We start from the raw sequence: 18,370 nt of genomic DNA on the forward strand, positions 1-18,370 counted from the left end.
AAATGAATCAAATGAAACAAATATTTTGTTAAAATAATGTGAATAAGTTATGGTTAACGTTTTCATATGCTAAACATTGAAACACAAGGAATTGTGTTTTTGTAATTTGTCATAGGCTGTTTTTAAAGACACATAAAATGTGTCTCATTTGGGCAACAGTCCTCGTTTATTGATGGTGTTGGCTGCACCAAGTTGGATCTGAATGCATATGGATGGATGTATGTTAGAATATTCACATGACAATCTGTCACCAATTGGATGGAAACCTAGTGAAAGACACCCTAAAGACTCTTGCAAGTGTGCTAGTCCAGTGCCCCAGAACATCTAAAGAATAAGCTACCAGCCAAACAAGCTTGTTATAATTGTATGTGTAATCATGTTAAAAAAAAGACGAAAAAAAGGGACCACAATGGAATTAACGACCAGACTTTATTGTGCAATCCCGGTATCTACAGTTATTAACACAGTGTTGCTACTGTTATTGTTATTTGTGGTCGTAAACATTATTTTGACACTGGGTTGGACCTCCCACCCCCCTGAAACAGAATTCAGAAACCGTGATAATGTTTTTATCAATGAACTTTTAAAAAAAAAGCACTAATCGCTCAGCACTAGTTTAAAGTAAGGGCATGGTTTCTGTTTCTTCAGACAGGAATACAAATATGTGTCAATGGCCGTTCTAGGTCTGGTGCTGTTGTGAGTGCGCCATGCTCTTCTATTGAGTTGTTGTTGTTTGAACCTGTGTCCGCTATGTGTTGTTGCAGTTGGGCTCCAGCCAACGCGTGTCGGTGGAACACGGACCCCACTCCACAGTGCTGCACGCCATGGAGGGCCTTGCCTTGCTCCTGCTCTGCTCCTGTCAGCTCACAACGCGCAAACTGGCCATGGCAATCCTCCGGGAGATACGCTGCCTGTTCCTTGCCATTGGACAGGCTGAGGTAAGGGTGAGGGGGATTGTCAGAACTTGGGTTAAAATCGCCGGGCTGTTATTGTAAAATGCATTGTTCAAACGTGGCTGCGTAACCATAGGAACCGCCACATCACTTCCAAAAGGCTATTTTCTGGACAACATGTAAGTTGTGCAGAGCGTGAGACACTCCCATTCATTTCATTAGAGGTATGAATTGCTCAGCGTAAAATGTCCATCTCTTTTTCTTCTTCAAGAATTCAATGCATGGCTCACGCCCAAAGAGCGCTTGATAAAGTGGCCTGCGCTCTTCTCACGCTGCCAACAGGTTACAGGTCTAATGTAACAGCTAAAAACCTATGTTTTTCTCGGAGCCCCAGTGTCGCTCCATAGTAAGGCCGATTAACTGGAAAGATAACCAGTAAATCGTGGGCTGATTACAGAGTATTGGACTAGAGTTGGTTGAACATGATGGATTCTGTGATACCTTACAGGATGATGACAAACCCATGATAGAGGTCATGGACCAACTGAGCCTGGCGGTTCTGGAAAGTTTTGTTCATGTGGCAGCGTCAGATACGGTGAGCGTTTCTCTCTGTTGCACTCTGTCTGTGTGTGTGTGTGTGTGTGTGTGTGTGTGTGTGTGTGTGTGTGTGTGTGTGTGTGTGTGTGTGTGTGTGTGTGTGTGTGTGTGTGTGTGTGTGTGTGTGTGTGTGTGTGTGTGTGTGTGTGTGTGTGTGTGTGTGTGTGTGTGTGTGTGTGTGTGTGTGTGTGTGTGTGTGTGCGTATGTGTGTGTGTGTGCGTATGTGTGTGTGTGTGCGTGTGTGTGTGAACAGGAGACAGAGGGTGGTGGTGGAGAGGAGAGCAATTTGCTCCTCTAAGTAATCCACTTATTTTATGTACAATTTCTCACATTTCATACCTTTGTTATTACTCCAGACAGTGATTCAGGATGGGTATTACAACCCAGTCCACTTAACATACAGTTCATTTAGAAAGTATTCAGACCCCTTGACTTTTTCAACATTTTGTTACGTTACAGCCTTATTCGAAATTGGATTAAATTGTTTCTTTTCATCATCAATCTACATACAATACAAAGCAAAAACAGTTTTTTAGAAAGAAAAAAATTCACACTTACATAAGTATTCCTACACTTTACTCAGTACTTTGTGAAGCACCTTTGGCAGCGCATATAGCCTCGAGTCCTCTTGGGTATGACTCTACAAGCTTGGCACACCTGTATTTGGGGAGTCCCTCCCATTCTTCTCTGTAGCTCCTCTCAAGCTCTGTCAAGGTTGGATGGGGAGCATCGCTGCACAGCTATATTCAGGTCTCTCCAGAGATGTTCGATCAGATTCAAGTTCGGGCTCTGGCTGGGCCACTCGAGGACATTCAGAGAACTCCTGCTTTGTCTTGGTTGTGTGCTTAGGGTTGTTGTCCTGTTGGAAGGTGAACCTTCACCCCAGTCTAAGGTCCTGAGCACTCTGGAGCAGGTTTTCATCAAGGATCTCTCTGTACTTTCATCTTTCCCTCAATACTAACTAGTCTCCCAGTCCCTGATGAAAAACATCCCCACAGCATGATGCTGTCACCACAATGCTTCACCGTAGGGATGGTGCCAGGTTTCCTCCAGACGTGACACTTGGCATTCAGGCAAAATAGTTCAATCTTGGTTTCATCAGACAATATAACCTTGATTCTCATGCTCTGAGAGTCCTTTAGGTGCTTTTTGGCAAACTCCAAGCGGGCTGTCATGTCCCTTTTACTGTGGAGTGGTTCCCGTCTGGCCACTCTACCATAAAAGCCTGATTGGTGGAGTTCTGCAGAGATGATTGTCCTTTTGGAATGTTCTCCCATCTCCACAGATGAACTCTGAAGCTCTGTCAGAGTACTTAGTTACCCCCCAGACCAAAGCCCTTCTCCACCAATTGCTCAGTTTGGCCAGCTCTAGGAAGAGTCTTGGTGGTTCTAAACTTCTTCCATTTAAGAATGATGGAGGCCACTGTGATCTTGGGGACCTTCAATGCTGAAGACATTGTTTGGTACCCTTCCCCAGATCTGTGCCTCGACACAATCCTGTCTCGGAGCTCAACTGACAATTCCTTCGACCTCATGGCTTGGTTTTTGCTCTGACATGCACTGTCAACTGTGCGACCTTATATAGACAGGTGTGTACCTTTCCAACTCATGTCCAATCAATTGAATTTCCCAAAGGTGGACTTCAAATCAAGCTGTAGAAACATCTCAAGGATGATCAATGGAAACATGATGCACCTGAGCGCAATTTCGAGTCTCATAGCAAATATTCTGAATGGTTATGTAGGTTTCTGTTTCTGTTTTTTATTTTGAATACATTTGTACAAATTTCTGAAAACATGTTTTTGCTTTGTCATTGTGGAGTTTTGTGTGTCGATTGATAAGGGGGGAAAAATGATTTAATTCATTTTAGAATAGGTCTGTAACATCACAGAATGTGGAAAAAGTCAAGGGGTCTGAATACTTTCCGAATGCACTTTACCATCAAGTGATCTGGTTAGCTTCCATGAATCACATTAGTGATTTGTATGCACAATCTGCCTCACTGATCATAGAATTGTGGATGGCAGTTTTAGCCTGGTTCTAGAACTGCAATTGAAATTCCAATTGAACCTTAAAAAAAAATGCATTTCTAAAATAAACCGTTGATAGCCTTTAATTGTAATTGAAGATAATTGACTGAATTGACTGAAACCTCTAACCCTCGACTTCTAACCCCTGACCCTCCTGTCTCCCAATCCCCAACCCCCTTTTTAGGCCACTCTTCCGTTGGGCCACCAAGTGGACCTGCAATGGCTGCTTGAGTGGAACTCCATGCTGGTCAACAGCCACTATGACATCAGGAGCCCGTCCCACGTGTGGATCTTTGCCCAGTCGGTCAAGGACCCCTGGGTGCTCTGTCTCTACAGCCTGCTGCGCCAGGACCACCTGCCCAAACACTGCCCCACCGCCCTTAGCTACACCTGGTCCTACGTCTTCACACGCATGCAGCTGCTCATGCCCCTGGTGGACACCACGTGAGTACTTCTAAGTTCTGTTCCTGATCGAATAGAATAGATCTTTACTGTCGCCAACCCGACACAAACCCAATGTTGGATTTGATTTATTGTACAGATTGAGTACAGCACAGCCCCAGAGGATAACACATCAGAGTACTGAACAAAAGTTTATTTTACAATGTGGATCTTGATGTAAGAAAATAGATGGATAGATAATCCATAAAAATGTAATGGATAGCACTCAAAGGGGCGGTTAGTCCTGTGCCCTTATCCACAAAGCATCTCCGAAAAAGGTCCTAAGGAGTCCTGTTAAAACTTGCTTTTAGACACAAAAGAAATCTCAGCTCACAGTAGGATGTGAAGACACTGCCCAGACAAACTCTGAGCCAGGAGTAAAATAAACTGATAGAAGCTCCTCCGGTGGTAATCACAACAGATTGAGGTACTGCAAAGAAAATATAGTGATGACTCTGATTGACATTGTTGCAAATGATGGGAAATAACCAATCGTGATGAGGAATCGGCAGCTGTGAACTCTAGCACGCCTCAGACAACCACAGTGAATGTGACTGTACATCAAATCTTGCAATGGTTTAAACTTTTGATTGAACTTTGCCCACTCTTAATTCTTTCCCAATATGTTGGAATGCATAACCCTTTTTTTTTGGTACAAATTCAGATATTTTGAATAATGTTATTGGCATATTGCACTCATACAGTATGACTGTTGTTAAACTTGTTGTTGTTAAAGTTGTTAAATATGTTAAACATATTGTTGTTGTTAAATTTGTAAAGTATGTTAAACACATATTTTTATATAATATTACCGTTATTTCAACACATTTGCGCTGGATATATATTTCTGGATATCTGACATGTTATTAGATATAAGGAGTAGACCTGCTCCAGATACGCATGTCATTCATTTTATATACGGAGCTAGGATATTCTCCGAAATGGGACAGTTTTTACATGCATCCAATCTGGACCTCAGAAATATCCCTTATACCGTATGAGTCCAGGGAGATATCTGGGGTGAGATACATACAAGACACGCACCTGATGCGCATGCATCCGCTTACATATTTGTAGAGTATTTTTTTGCAAATAAATTCATTAAAAATCCTACAATGTGATTTTCTGGATGTTTTTCCCTCATTTTGTCTTTCATAGTTGAAGTGTACCTATGATGAAAATTACAGGCCTCTCTCATCTTTTTCAGTGGGAGAACTTGCAAAATTGGTGGCTGACTAAATACTTTCTGCCCCACTGCACATAGTAATTGCTATTAGCTAATTCATATTGTAGTTTATGTAAGCCATGTCCCGCCCTGACCTTAGAGAGCCTTTTATTATCTATTTGGTTAGGTCAGGGTGTGACTTGGGTGGGCAATTCTGTTTCTATTTCTTTGTTGGCCTAGTATGGTTCCCAATCAGAGGCAGCTGTTTATCGTTGTCTCTGATTGGGGATCATACTTAGGCAGCCCTTTTTCTCACCTTCAGTTGTGGGATCTTGATTTTGTTAGTTGCTGTGTAGCCTGCAGAACTTTATGTCCGTTTATCTTTGGTTGTTTTTTTTGGTGTTCATCAAAATAAAGATGTATGCTTACCACGCTGCACCTTGGTCTCATTCCAACAACGGACGTAACAAGCCGAGACTTAGAAAATATGACCGATTGTGTTGCGTCAATCTTTCCTCAGTTAGCGCTAGGACAAATGTAGCCTACATTTTTCCGGTAATGATGATGATGGTGTTATGCTATAGATATTTTGGTGAAAATCTGAACATTGCATCCAAAATACTGCTCACATTATGGACATAACTTTGTAAGGACTGTGTTTGTGTAAATAGTTTCTGAAACAAAGTGTGGCTGGCTCAAATGCTGATTGTTGCGTCATTCGAATCTGGCCGTTCTAAATAAGCATTATAAATGAGCGTTCTAATCACACGGTTATGATCGTATGGTTCAGGGAGCACTGTAGAACGATCACACCCGTGTGATGGTACGTGTGAAAGGGTTAATCTAGAAACATACACCACTGCCCTTCTTCAGTTTTTTATTATTGTCTGCGCAATGTACTGAGAACTCAGCTGGTTGAATGGACGGGGACAGTATATCCAGAGAGCCGTGATTCTGTGAAACAGTGTATGTTACAGTTCCTGATATCTCTCTGGAAGGAGATCCTCCCCCTGAGCACGCCTACTTTATTGTCCAGAGACTGAACCTTAACGAGTAATGTACTCGAAGCGGTGGATGGTGTGCCCGCATCCTGAGTCAAACTAGAAGTCCACCCCGAATACCTCTTCTCCGTCAGCGGCATTTTGGAGCAGCCTCTGGGATAAGTTAAATTGCCCTGTGGGGGTGAGGAAAAAGAATCCAATTCGGGAAAGTCGTATTCCTGGTCGTAATGTTGTTGAGGTACGCCGCTCTGATATCCAAAAGTTATTTCCGGCTGTATGTAATAAAAACGTTATGGTTTAATAGTGTAAGAAATTACACAAAAAAAAAAATGCGGAGCTGCCATGGCTGTCGGCGCCGTCTTTAGGCAAGAGATACTGTTGCATGTAGATTATCTAGATTATTTATGGATTGGTCATATAGGAATGTCAAAACGTTATTTTAACAACTCCAAAGCAATTGCATGTGTCACAGGAACCACTGACTCGCTGCATTTTTCTTTTATCAAAACACCTGCAAGTATCTCTTAAAATTGTTTAGGACAGGTCATGAGGTCTCCTAAATATCTGTCGACTAGGTGGGACTCTTATGAATGAAGAGGCTTCATACATAGCTTTTAAGAGTAGGAGTAAATAGTCTCTCTTCTCAGCACAAATGTTCTACTCTGAGACGCGTTGTGGATACGGGCCCACGAATAGACTTAATCTGTGTCAGAAAAACCGCCACTAAAGGTTCAGTTTGATTTACCATTGATTTACTATGTACTCTCAATGCACTGTGTTTGTGTTTACCCGTGGTCTCTCCAGTAACCCAGTATACACTAAGAAGACCAGCAGCACGTCGGGTAGTGGAGACAGCTACGTGACCCTGTGGAGGAACTACCTGATCCTGTGTTTTGGAGTGGCCAAGCCTAGCATCATGAGCCCCGGCCAACTGAGAGCCTACACCCCTGAGATCACAGCCACTACACCTGACGGCAGCATCAACTACGACAACAAGGTAGAGATACACTACATCACCAAACGTATGTGGACACCTGTTCTTCTTACATCTCATTCCAAAATCATGAGCATTAATGTGGAGTTGGTTCCCCCCTGGCTGCTATAACAGCCTCCTAAGGTCAGGGCTCTGTGCAGGCCAGTCAAGTTCTTCCACAGAACTAGACAAACCATTTCTGTATTGACCTCGCTTTGTGCACGGGGGCATTGGCATGCTGAAACAGGAAAGGGCCTTCCCCAAACGTTTGCCACAAAGTTGGAAGCAGAGGTTTGTCTAGAATGTCATTTTATGCTGTAGCATTAAGAGTTCCCTTCACTGGAACCAAGGGATCTAGCCCGAACCATGAAAAACAGCCCCAGACTATCATTCTCCTCCACCAAACTTTACAGTTGCCACTATGCATTGAGGCATGTAGCGTTCTCCTGGAATCCGCCAAGGGCTGATTTGTCCGTCAGACTGCCAGATTGTGAATCATGATGTATCACTCCACAGCACTCGTTTCCACTGGTCCAGAGTCCAATGGCATAGACGCTTGGCATTGCGCATGGTGATCTTAGTGTTGTGTGCAGCTACTCAGCCATGGAAACCCATTTCATGAAGCTCCTGACGAACAGATCTTGTGCTAACGTTGCTTTCAGAGGCAGTTTGGAACTCGGTAGTGAGTGTTGCACCCAAGAACAGATGTTTTTGGAGGTCCGTACAGTGCCTTTGGAAAGTATTCAGACCCCTTGACTTTTTCCACATTTTGTTATGTTACAGCCTTTTTCTAAAATGAATACCCCATAATGACAAAGCAAAAGCAGATTGTTAGAAATGTTTGAAATTTATAAACATTTTAAAACAGAAATACCTTTTTATAAGTATTCAGACCCTTTGCTATGAGACTTGAAATTGAGCTCAGGTGCATCCTGTTTCCATTGATCATGCTTGAGGTGTTTCTACAACTTGATTTGAAGTTCACATGTGGTAAATTCAATTGATTGGACATGATTTGGAAAGTCACACACCTGTCTATATAAGATCCCACAGTTGACAGTGCATGTCAGAGCAAAAACCAAGCGAAAAGGTTGAAGGAATTGTCCATAGAGCTCTGAGACAGGATTGTGTTGAGGCACAGATCTGAGGAAGGGTACCAAAACATTTCTGCAGCATTGAAGGTCGCCAAGAACAAAGTGGCCTCTATCATTCTTACATGGAAGAAGTTTGGAAACACCAAGACTCTTCCTCAAGCTGGTCGTCCAGCCAAACTGAGCAATCAGGGGAGGAGGACCTTGGTCAGGGAGGTGACCAAGAACCCAATGTTCTCTCTGACAGAGGAACTCTGTCAGAGAGAACCTTCCAGAAGGACAACCATCTCTGCAGCACTCCACCAATCAGGCCTTTATGGTAGAGTTGCCAGACGGAAGCCACTCCTCAGTAAAAGGCACATGACTCTCTCTTTGGCCTGAATGCCAAGCGTCACGTCTGGAGGAAACCTGGTATCCCCTTGTTGAAGCATGGTGGTGGCAGAATCATGCTGTGGGGATGGTTTTCAGCTGCAGGTACTGGGAGACTAGTCAAGATCGAGGGAAAGATGAAAGGAGCAAAGTACAGAGAGATTCTTGATTAAAACCTGCTCCAGAACACTCAGGACCTCAGACTGGGGCGAATGTTCACCTTCCAACAGGACAACGACCCTAAGCACACAACCAACATGAAGCAGGAGTTGCTTTGGGACACGTCTCTGAATTTCCTTGAGTGGCCCAGCCAGATTGGACTTAAAGCCGATCAAATATCTCTGGAGAGACCTGAAAATAGCTGTGCAGCAATGCTCCCCATCCAACCTGACAGTTCTTGAGAGGATTTGCAGAGAAGAATGGAAAACTCCCTAAATATAGGTGTGCCAAGCCTGAAGCATCATACCCAAGAAGAATCTTGCCTGTAATTTCTGCCAAAGTTGCTTCGACAAAGTACTTTGTAAAGGGTCTGAATACTTATGTAAAAGTAATATATATATATTTTTTAAATACATTAGCAAACATTTCTAAAAACCTGTTTTTGCATTGTCATTATTGGGTATTGTGTGAGGTGGGGAAAAAAAATCAATTTTAGAATAAGACTGTAACCTAACAAAGTGAGGAAAAATTCAAGGGGTCTGAATACTTTCCGAAGGCACTGTAAAGTGTCTGGTTCGGGTCTAAACTGCCTCTATAAATAATAATGTGAACTTGTAGGCTTACATGTATATTTAATGTAGTAGGAATAGCAAATTATCTTCTGCCGTAAATGGAAGCATTGTTGAACGCTCCTCAGGTGATTGACACTGTTTTGTACCATGTTTTGTGTGTGTGTACCAGGTGATTTGGACCCCCTCAGTAGCATGGCTACTGAAGCAGCTGGTCCCTCTAATGAGAACAGAGAGCATCGAGCTGACAGAGTCCTTGGTGCTAGGCTTTGGACGCACCAACTCCCTGGTCTTCAGGTACAACACACACACACACACACACACACACACACACACACACACACACACACACACACACACACACACACACACACACACACACACACACACACACACACACACACACACACACACACACACACACACACACACACACACACACACACACACACACTAGAGTTGTCCCTGATTAGTGTGGGATTTAGCTAAGCGAAGGCTATTTTTTTTTAGAGTTTCCTCAGTACGTGATTAGGGCGATAAGATTAGAAAAATGCAGAGAATGCGTTTCAGACATTCCAGTTATATTATGGAACGCCGTTTGGGTCTTTGTGTGTCAAAAACAGATACATGTCAAATAACACTATTTGACGTGTCAAATAAGATTGTTGACCAATCAGGACCTGACTATGACTGCACGTCACATAATAATTTTACACATTCATTATTGTTTTACGTAGTTATTCCACATTGATTACACCGTCACTCGTATTTCATGTGTCACAAAGATTTATCGATACGTATGCTATGATGCTGGTAAAGTTCTCACGCACCTACAGTACTGGTCATAAAAAAAAGCTAGCTAGCTCCCCAGAAACAGCAACACGACATTGTTTCAGTAGCTAGGTGTCATCATCTAAAATACCCTTAATTTATAAAACAGTTCTTATTTGATTAAAGGTGGGCAGACCCATCTATGTGAAGCTAGCCACAATAAGGATTAGTCGCAATAGTGGAATTTGCGGTTAGCCTTCAAAATAAAAGAATGTCATTGACAGACGCAAATGAATACAAATAGTGGAATTATGCCATAATTGAACAGATCATGCTAAAACAAGGTTAGAATATTGTTATATAAAATGAACAAAATACAATAATTTGTTAATTTGACAAATCTTTTGAAATCACATTGGATGTATCAGACTTTAGAATTGCATTGGGGGCATACATATTTCACTGTACAGCCTTACCTATGGATTGTGGATCAATGACATGGGGTATCAGTCTACTCAGTGACACCCAGAGAACATTAGCGTTATAGCTCTTATTGCGGGACTCTGAAACAACTGTGAATTGAGCCACATTTATTGTCAATCTATGTGTATTGAACACTATTCCTGAGGAAAAACAATACTGCGTGGATGTTTTGGAGTCTGATAACTCTGAGGAGGATGTTGGGAGAAAATATATTGGATATTGAGTAGACTGATACCCCATTTCATTGATCCCCAATCCTTAGGTAAAGCTGTACAGTGCAATATGAATGTCAGTACACGCAATAGGCTGACTGGAGAGGTGATGTCACAGTCCTGCGATAAGAGCTGCAACGCTAATATTTGCGTAAACTCTTCACAGTTGTGTTCTTCGAGTGTTACCCGAGTAGATTGATACCCCATTTCATTGCTTCATATTCCAACCTCGTTTAACATTATATAGTCTAAATATGCAATAATTCCACCAATTGTAACCTTCTGATTTGCTTTCAAATAGGGACTTTTATTTTGAAGGCAACCTGTAAATTCCACAATTGTGCCTAATCCTTATTGTGGCTAGCTTCACAACACATGACGCAAACTTAGAACGTCAGCAATGGCCAACAAGGATAAGTAACTGGCTAGCAAGTTCAATTTCAATAGGTGAACAAGTACCTACCTAGCTAATACTTACTCACACGGATTCCTAAATCATTGCTAAGAATAATGAAAATGACTGCAGTTTCTACTGGTCATTGGTGCTGGATGTATTGGTGCCCCAGAAGTTGCAGTCAAACAAATAATTCCTTATTATCGACGCGGTATTGTAAACACATCGTTCGTGGCCGGTGTTTGCTTGTTTGCAGACTTTTCTTGTACAGCTTTGACAGTGTTACTGATAGTAGTGGTGGCACTTGGCTTACACGAGCAAATTCATCACACACCAGCACAGATCAAGGATCAGCTTCCCCTCCCCCAACTAACCTAAAATAAGCTGCTAGGGGAAACTTCACCCTACACCGTTTTACTCGAAGTCAACAGATACTCAAGCTATTAATTACTAAAAGGCGCCATTTGTCATATAAACCCATTGATTGATTCCTCATGTACTAACTGTCAGTCCCTGCATTCGTAACAGGGAACATGACTACAGTCAGCTGTGTACGGTTTTAAAACCTTTGTGAGGTTTTAAAAGAGAGCTGAGCGAGGGATTACACAGTGGAATATTCTGGTCTTTTTCAGTTTGGACATATCCCCTTCTCTTTGTTCCGTGTAGACTTCACATTTGATCTGAAATACCCTTTTCTTGAAAATCAATTTAATCAGTGCAAAGCACTATCTATGGTACATTTTTTGTGAATGTTTATAAAATTGTATGTTCGGGGTTTTCGTCACGTTTCAGAACATATGTCCTCTTTGTTAAAGTAACTCATTTTTTGTGATCAATTACTAACTAGCTAACAAACATATGTTATTATACCACATATATGATATTATACCACGTGATCCTTTTCTATATTGGAAGGTTTCCTGAGCAAGATGGATGTTTTTTAGGCATGTGGCTAGGATCCAAATGTCCGTTCTAGAGTTGTATTTGTAATTCTGTGTGTGTCCAGGGAGCTGGTAGAGGAGCTGCATCCTTTAATGAAGGAAGCTTTGGAGAGAAGACCAGAGGTGAGCTGTGGGCATAATCATCATTACGCTTCAGTTTGTTCTTATATACACAACTACTACTTCGCAACATATTGTAAGTCATTGAATAGAGAGGGGAGATCATTGCCTGACAACTCACCCTGAACTTAATTCCGCTGCTCTATTGATCTCTACATACTGTACATTTTGCAATCCTAGAAGTTGTTTGTGTGACTTCAAAATGAGGGGCGTTGTACAAAAACCAATCAGAGTATTTAAGTTGATAAAGTCATCATGTAGGCTGGCTCTGGCCCAACCCATCCGTTTCTGGGACCAATCAGAAAGGTCAGAATGTGTTCGCAAGCTAAAATCGTAGGGAGGAAGGCAAATCCAGATTCATTGTGGAGAAAACTTTGGCCGAAGCGATGTGGATGGGTAGCCAGGCAAGGGAGATCACACATTGTAGATGGAACAGTTATTAGAAGAAGTGCCTTGCTGATGGATCTCTTTCTTTTCCTCCCTTTCTATCTCTCTTTCTCTCTCTCTCTCTCTCTCTCTCTCACTCACTCCCCCCTCTCTCTCTTTCTGTCTCAGAACAAGAAGCGCCGTGAGCGGAGAGACCTCCTGAGGCTGCAGCTTCTGAGGATATTTGAGCTACTGGCTGACTCTGGTGTCATCAGTGATAGGTCAGAGTCACATTCATTGACCAGTCACTGCACAGGAAGCTGCTGAGGGGAGGACGGCTCATAATAATGTCCGGAGCGGAGCTAATGGAATGGCATCAAACCCATGGAAACCAAATCAATTGAATCAGTGCAAAGCACTGCTAATCTCAATATACTGAACTGTTTCTGCTCCAGCCATTACCATAAGTCCGTCCTCTCAATTAAGGTGCCACCAACCTCGTGTGAATCACTGACATGCTCACTGACAAGCTCTCTGACACAACCCACATTCACTGACACTCTCTGACACACTCAGTGACACTTACTGACACACCTACTGACACACAATCCACACTGGTTGACATGCTCACTGGCACACTCATGGTCATGCTGGAGACACTGCCCAACACACTGGGAAGCACAGAAGACTCACAGAATACCTCTGTCCTCCCTTGGGTGTGAAAGCAACAGTATGGTTTCGAATATGTAAGTAAACTAAACGAACTGTTGTCCTGACTGATGTTCTTTTCTACTTCTGTATGTCCGTCTGTCCATCTGTTTGTGTGTCTGTCTGGTGTCCACAGCACCAACGGGGCTCTGGAGCGGGATACGTTGGCCCTGGGAGCTCTGTTCCTAGAGTACGTGGACCTGACGCGGATGCTTCTAGAGGCGGAGAATGACAAAGAGCTAGAGATCCTCAAGGACATCCGAGCTCACTTCAGTGCCATGGTGGCCAACCTCATCCAGTGTGTTCCCGGTAACTAACCAAATGACCCTAAAGGCCAAAAAGTATGTCCCAAACGGCACCCTATTCCCTATATAGTGCACTACTTTTGAACAGAGCCCTATGGATCCAAAATAACTTTGTTTCAAAATCATTTTGATGTTTTGTCGTCCCCTTAGATGCGCACTGTCATCAAAAATATCTTACTGAGTCGTACTTTTTGGTAGCTTATGAATGATGAAAACAGGCCTCCGTGTGTCAAGGGTTGGTGCAGGCCCTTGGAAAGCAGGGACTCAGGACACGTGACATTGATCTTGATTAGGCCATATCCCAAGGGACGCCAGTCCTAAAATAGTGTAGCTTAAATGGGGAAGGGCAGATGATGACTCATTGGCAGCCAGACTTCAGACTTCCTGACTGCCTGATGAATGAGAGATGACTGACGGAACACGACTGTAATCCATCGGGGAATCCCAAATTAGCAACCTCGCCTCTTCCAACTCGTTCGGAGGACCCTCCATTGTCACGTGTTACTGATGAAACTCTGAGGGTGACTTCCATAGAGTGGAGAGGGGATCAATGAACCCATCAACCTCGGGACACACTCGTGACTTGGATGATGCAATTCATGTTCCACTTTTTGTTTTAAATAATAAAACAAGCATGAAATTCAAATGAACAAAATAACCTGTTGCGTTTTAGAAGATATAAACCTCATTAACAGTTAAACATTTCATTTGGGGATATTTCATTTATTTTGTGTGTAAAACATCTCAGACACAAAAGCACATCTCATAAAAAAGGCACACCTCTCAATTATTTTGTATGAAATGGTGCAAACTCCAGACGTATCGTAGTGCGTGATGAGATGGCACTTCGCTCTGGAGCCTGCAGCCTTGCTGGTTTGGTCAAAGTGACTATCTGAGGGTCTAATTAGCCCCTATGCCCTTGATCATTTTCACTACCTTAGCTTAGGGACACTTGTACATATGGCGCTGGTGCACGTGAATGCACAAATGGAGGGCCGAGGGCCATGGGGAAGGGACTAGTTTGGGATTCAGCTCTTAGTCACTCAGTCCCATACAGTAGCAGTTTGTAATGCCCTAGTGATTTTTGATGCCCATATACTGTTCTGAGAAGGGGACTAACAGATCAATTTTACTGTCCCTCTTTTCTTTCTCTCCCTCTGCACTCTCCTCTCTGTTTCTCACACCCTCTCTGCTCCCGTGTCCCCCTCTCCCCTTTGCCCTCCTCTCCCCCTCTTCTCCTCCAGTCCACCACCGACGCTTCCTCTTCCCGCAGCAGAGCCTAAGGCACCACCTCTTCATCCTGTTCAGCCAATGGGCTGGTCCCTTCAGCGTCATGTTCACGCCTCTCGATCGTTACAGTGACAGGAACCACCAGATCACCAGATACCAGTACTGCGCCCTCAAGGTACATCAAACAATCACATTTGTTATTTGTATAGCGCTTTTGCTAAACCATTTGTCACAAAGTGTTGAACAGTTTTATGTTTTGTATTTCATTGAACTGTACTGTATATAAAAATATGAATATGTATATACACTGAGTGTACAACACATTGTGAACACCTCTTTCCATGACATAGACTGACCAGGTGAATCCAGGTGAATGCTATAATCACTTGTTAAATCCTCTTCAATTAGTGTAAATGAAGGGAGGAGACAGGTTAAAGAATGATTTTTAAGCCTTGAGACATTTGAAACATGGATTGTGTATGTGTGGCTTTCAGAAGTTGAATAGGCAAGACAAAATATTTAAGTGCCTTTGAAAGGAGTATGGTAGTAGGTGCCAGGTGCACCATTTTGTGTCAAGAACTGCAACTCTGCTGCGTTTTTCAAGCTCAACAGTTTCCCACGTGTATCAAGAATGGTCCACCACCCAAAGGACATCCAGCCAACATGACACAACTGTGGGAAACACATGGGCCAGCATCCCTGTGGAATGCTTTTGACACCTTTTGACACTGCAACGCAATCTTGGATAGATAAGGGTATATACCCAATACCCTTATCTATCCAAGATGGCGTTGCAGTAGGACATGTGTATTTGTTATTGTCTTGTTCCCGTGTCTTATCCCGTGTAAATAACCAGTCATTTTATTTCAGAGTTGACCATCTAGGCCAGGCAGATGTCCACTTCCATGCCGTAGTCCATAAACTCTCCAGCCCACTTCCTCTGAACTCCAGTACCTCTAATACGCATTAACACCTTCCCCTCTGTGTTAAGGGTTAAAGTACATGTTGTTCCTCATGGGAGATTTCCCTGGTTCTGCAGCACGACTTATAAAACATGTACTTGGGAAATGATCCGGAGGCGACACGCTGGATAGGGTTTAAGTTACCGTACGATGATGCGGCAATGTTCATTTGCAGCTTAGCCAGTGCTACATTTCAACTTTTCCCTGCTGCTGCTTCTTTTGACTCCAGTCCATTTTCTAACTTTATCCCTCAACTCCACACATACTGTAGATTTTGTACCATATGGACTACGGTCAATTTATAGCTGGAATCCAAACCATGTCAAGACAACATTGAATGTCCACCGTTTCTAAGAAATGTTAGGTTATAAATGTGATACTGACCAAGCCTATGTTTGGGGGACATTCCAGTCCCAGTTGTCTGACTGTTTGCTGTGTATCTTGGTGCAAAGGGGCTACACCATTTAAAATGATGTCAGCGTTGTTGGCTGATCTACTCCCTGTGACAGGGAGACCATCTACTTTGCATGGATAACTGCTGGACATTTCTATCAGCTTCTGTACCAGTGGTTCACACCATTGTTCCAACAGGCTTTGAAATACTATCACTGTGCTGTTGGGAGGTACACTCTTAGAAAAATAGGTGCTATCTAGAACTATATTCAACCGCGTTTAAAAAATATTTTGCCTTCAACAGTGTGATCAAGCCGTCAATGTTTTGTGATTGTTGGTGTCGTAAAAATGTTAGCTAACGGGTTAGCAATTAGCATGTTTGACATTTCAGTGGATATACTACTACTATCAGCTTTTTGATAAGCGGCTTAGCAAAAAGTCTCGTATTATCAGTTATTGACCACCTTACTATTTTGTTAAACTACAAGATATATCTGTTTCATTTTGTTTAAAAAAAGACACCAACCTTGTATCCGAAGTGTTTCCTATGTCTATATAGTTGACTAGTTGGCTAGTCTTCCGCAATTTTTGTGGTCTGTCGCGTAGTTGAATCTGACAAAATACAGCATGTCCCACAAAATGTGTATGTATATTTACATAACTTTTTCAAAAACTCTCAAAACCTTACTTAACTTACAATGAAAATCGGTGGTCAGATAGTTAGAAGGGGGTCTTTTGTCACAAAATTTACCGTTATGTTCTAGTCGATTTAAATGTTGATCTTGAGGTGATTTAATCCTTTAACCGCTAGAGTGTCCGGAGTTAGGGGCTGTCCGATGTTTGGGGAAAATTAGCTAAAAGGGATCTTTGGCTGTCCCCTTAGGAAAATCCTTTGAATAACCCTTTTTGGTTCCAGGTAGAACCCTTTTGGTTCAAAGTATAAACGTTTTGGTTTACATTTAGAACCCTTTCAACAGAGGGTTCTACATGGTACCCAAAAGGGTGCTACCTGGAACCAAAAAGGGTTATGCTGTGGGGACAGCCAAATAACCCTTTTGGAACCCTTTTTTCTAAGAGCTTGATCTGGGTTCAACAGCGCAACGCTTCTATCAACAGATCCTGTGTGCTGCCATTACTATCGTGTAAAGCGTGTCATTTCAGTCAGTTCCCGAGCATCAAAAACAATAACCTCATAATATAAGCTAGTGAGATATTTTTCATTATTCTCATCATAGATGAATGCATTTCCTTCATAACATGACTGCAATTCATCCCTTTGGGTGTCTTATCTCAGAAAGGACAAAGCAGTCCTGAACAGCAACCTTCATGGTCAGTGTTAGGTACCATTGTACAAAAGCTGAGCTGTACATTGAACCACCCAACCTTAATGGTTAGTGCTAGAACCACTGGGTGATGGTACAAAAGCTACAGTGCCTTCAGAAAGTATTCATATCCCTTGACTTATTCCAAATCTTGTTGTGTTACAGCCTGAATTTGCAATGGATTAAATATGTTTTTCTCACCCATCTACACACAATATCTCATTGTGACAAAGTGAAAACATGTTTTTCAAATGTTTGCAAATGTATTGAAAATGAAATACAGAAATATCTAAATTACATAAGTATTCTGAGCCCTGAGTCAATACATGTTAAAATCTCTCTGGATAAGTCTCTAAGAGATTTGCACACCTGGGTTGTACAATATTTGCCCATTATTCTTTTCAAAATTCTTCAAACTCTGTCAAATTGATTGTTGATCATTGCTAGACAACCATTTTCAAGTCTTGACATAGATTTTCAAGCCGATTTAAGTCAAAACTGTAACTCGGCCACTCAGGAACATTCACTGTCTTCTTGGTAAGAAACTTGTGTAGATTTTGCCTTGTGTTTTAGGCTATTGTCCTGCTGAAAGATGAATTCATATTCCAATGTCTGGTGGCTAGCATAATGAACAATGTTTTCCCTGAGGATTTTGCCTGTGCTCAGCTATATTCTGTTTTTTTTATCCTGAAAAACTCCCCAGTCCTTAACGATTACAAGCATACCCATAACATGATGCAGCCACCACTACACTTGAATATATGGAGAGTGGTACTCAGTAATGTGTTGTATTGGATTTGCCCCAAACAGCACATTTTATTCAGGACAAAAAGTTAATTGCTTTGCCACATTATTTTCGGTATTACTTTAGTGCC

At 42.3% G+C, this 18,370-nt stretch overlaps 1 protein-coding gene across 9 annotated transcripts in view; it reads left to right on the top strand.

Moving 5' to 3' along the window:
• The window catches only part of LOC123993159 (protein furry homolog), a 208,333-nt gene that overhangs the window by 95,003 nt on the left and 94,960 nt on the right, over positions 1–18,370 (top strand). For all 9 annotated transcript variants that reach the window (XR_006831382.1, XR_006831384.1, XR_006831383.1 and 6 more), the window contains exons 20-28: positions 765–938; positions 1,402–1,488; positions 3,705–3,964; positions 6,932–7,124; positions 9,461–9,585; positions 12,155–12,212; positions 12,765–12,856; positions 13,420–13,592; positions 14,833–14,993. Coding sequence is in view for 6 of the 9 variants with exons in the window: in XM_046295005.1 (XP_046150961.1) it covers positions 765–938; positions 1,402–1,488; positions 3,705–3,964; positions 6,932–7,124; positions 9,461–9,585; positions 12,155–12,212; positions 12,765–12,856; positions 13,420–13,592; positions 14,833–14,993 (1,323 nt within the window). In the remaining 3 variants the exon portion in view is untranslated. The remainder of the gene's footprint in view (positions 1–764; positions 939–1,401; positions 1,489–3,704; positions 3,965–6,931; positions 7,125–9,460; positions 9,586–12,154; positions 12,213–12,764; positions 12,857–13,419; positions 13,593–14,832; positions 14,994–18,370) is intronic.

Source organism: Oncorhynchus gorbuscha, linkage group LG13 (assembly GCF_021184085.1).
Source record: "Oncorhynchus gorbuscha isolate QuinsamMale2020 ecotype Even-year linkage group LG13, OgorEven_v1.0, whole genome shotgun sequence".
NCBI lineage: Eukaryota > Metazoa > Chordata > Actinopteri > Salmoniformes > Salmonidae > Oncorhynchus > Oncorhynchus gorbuscha.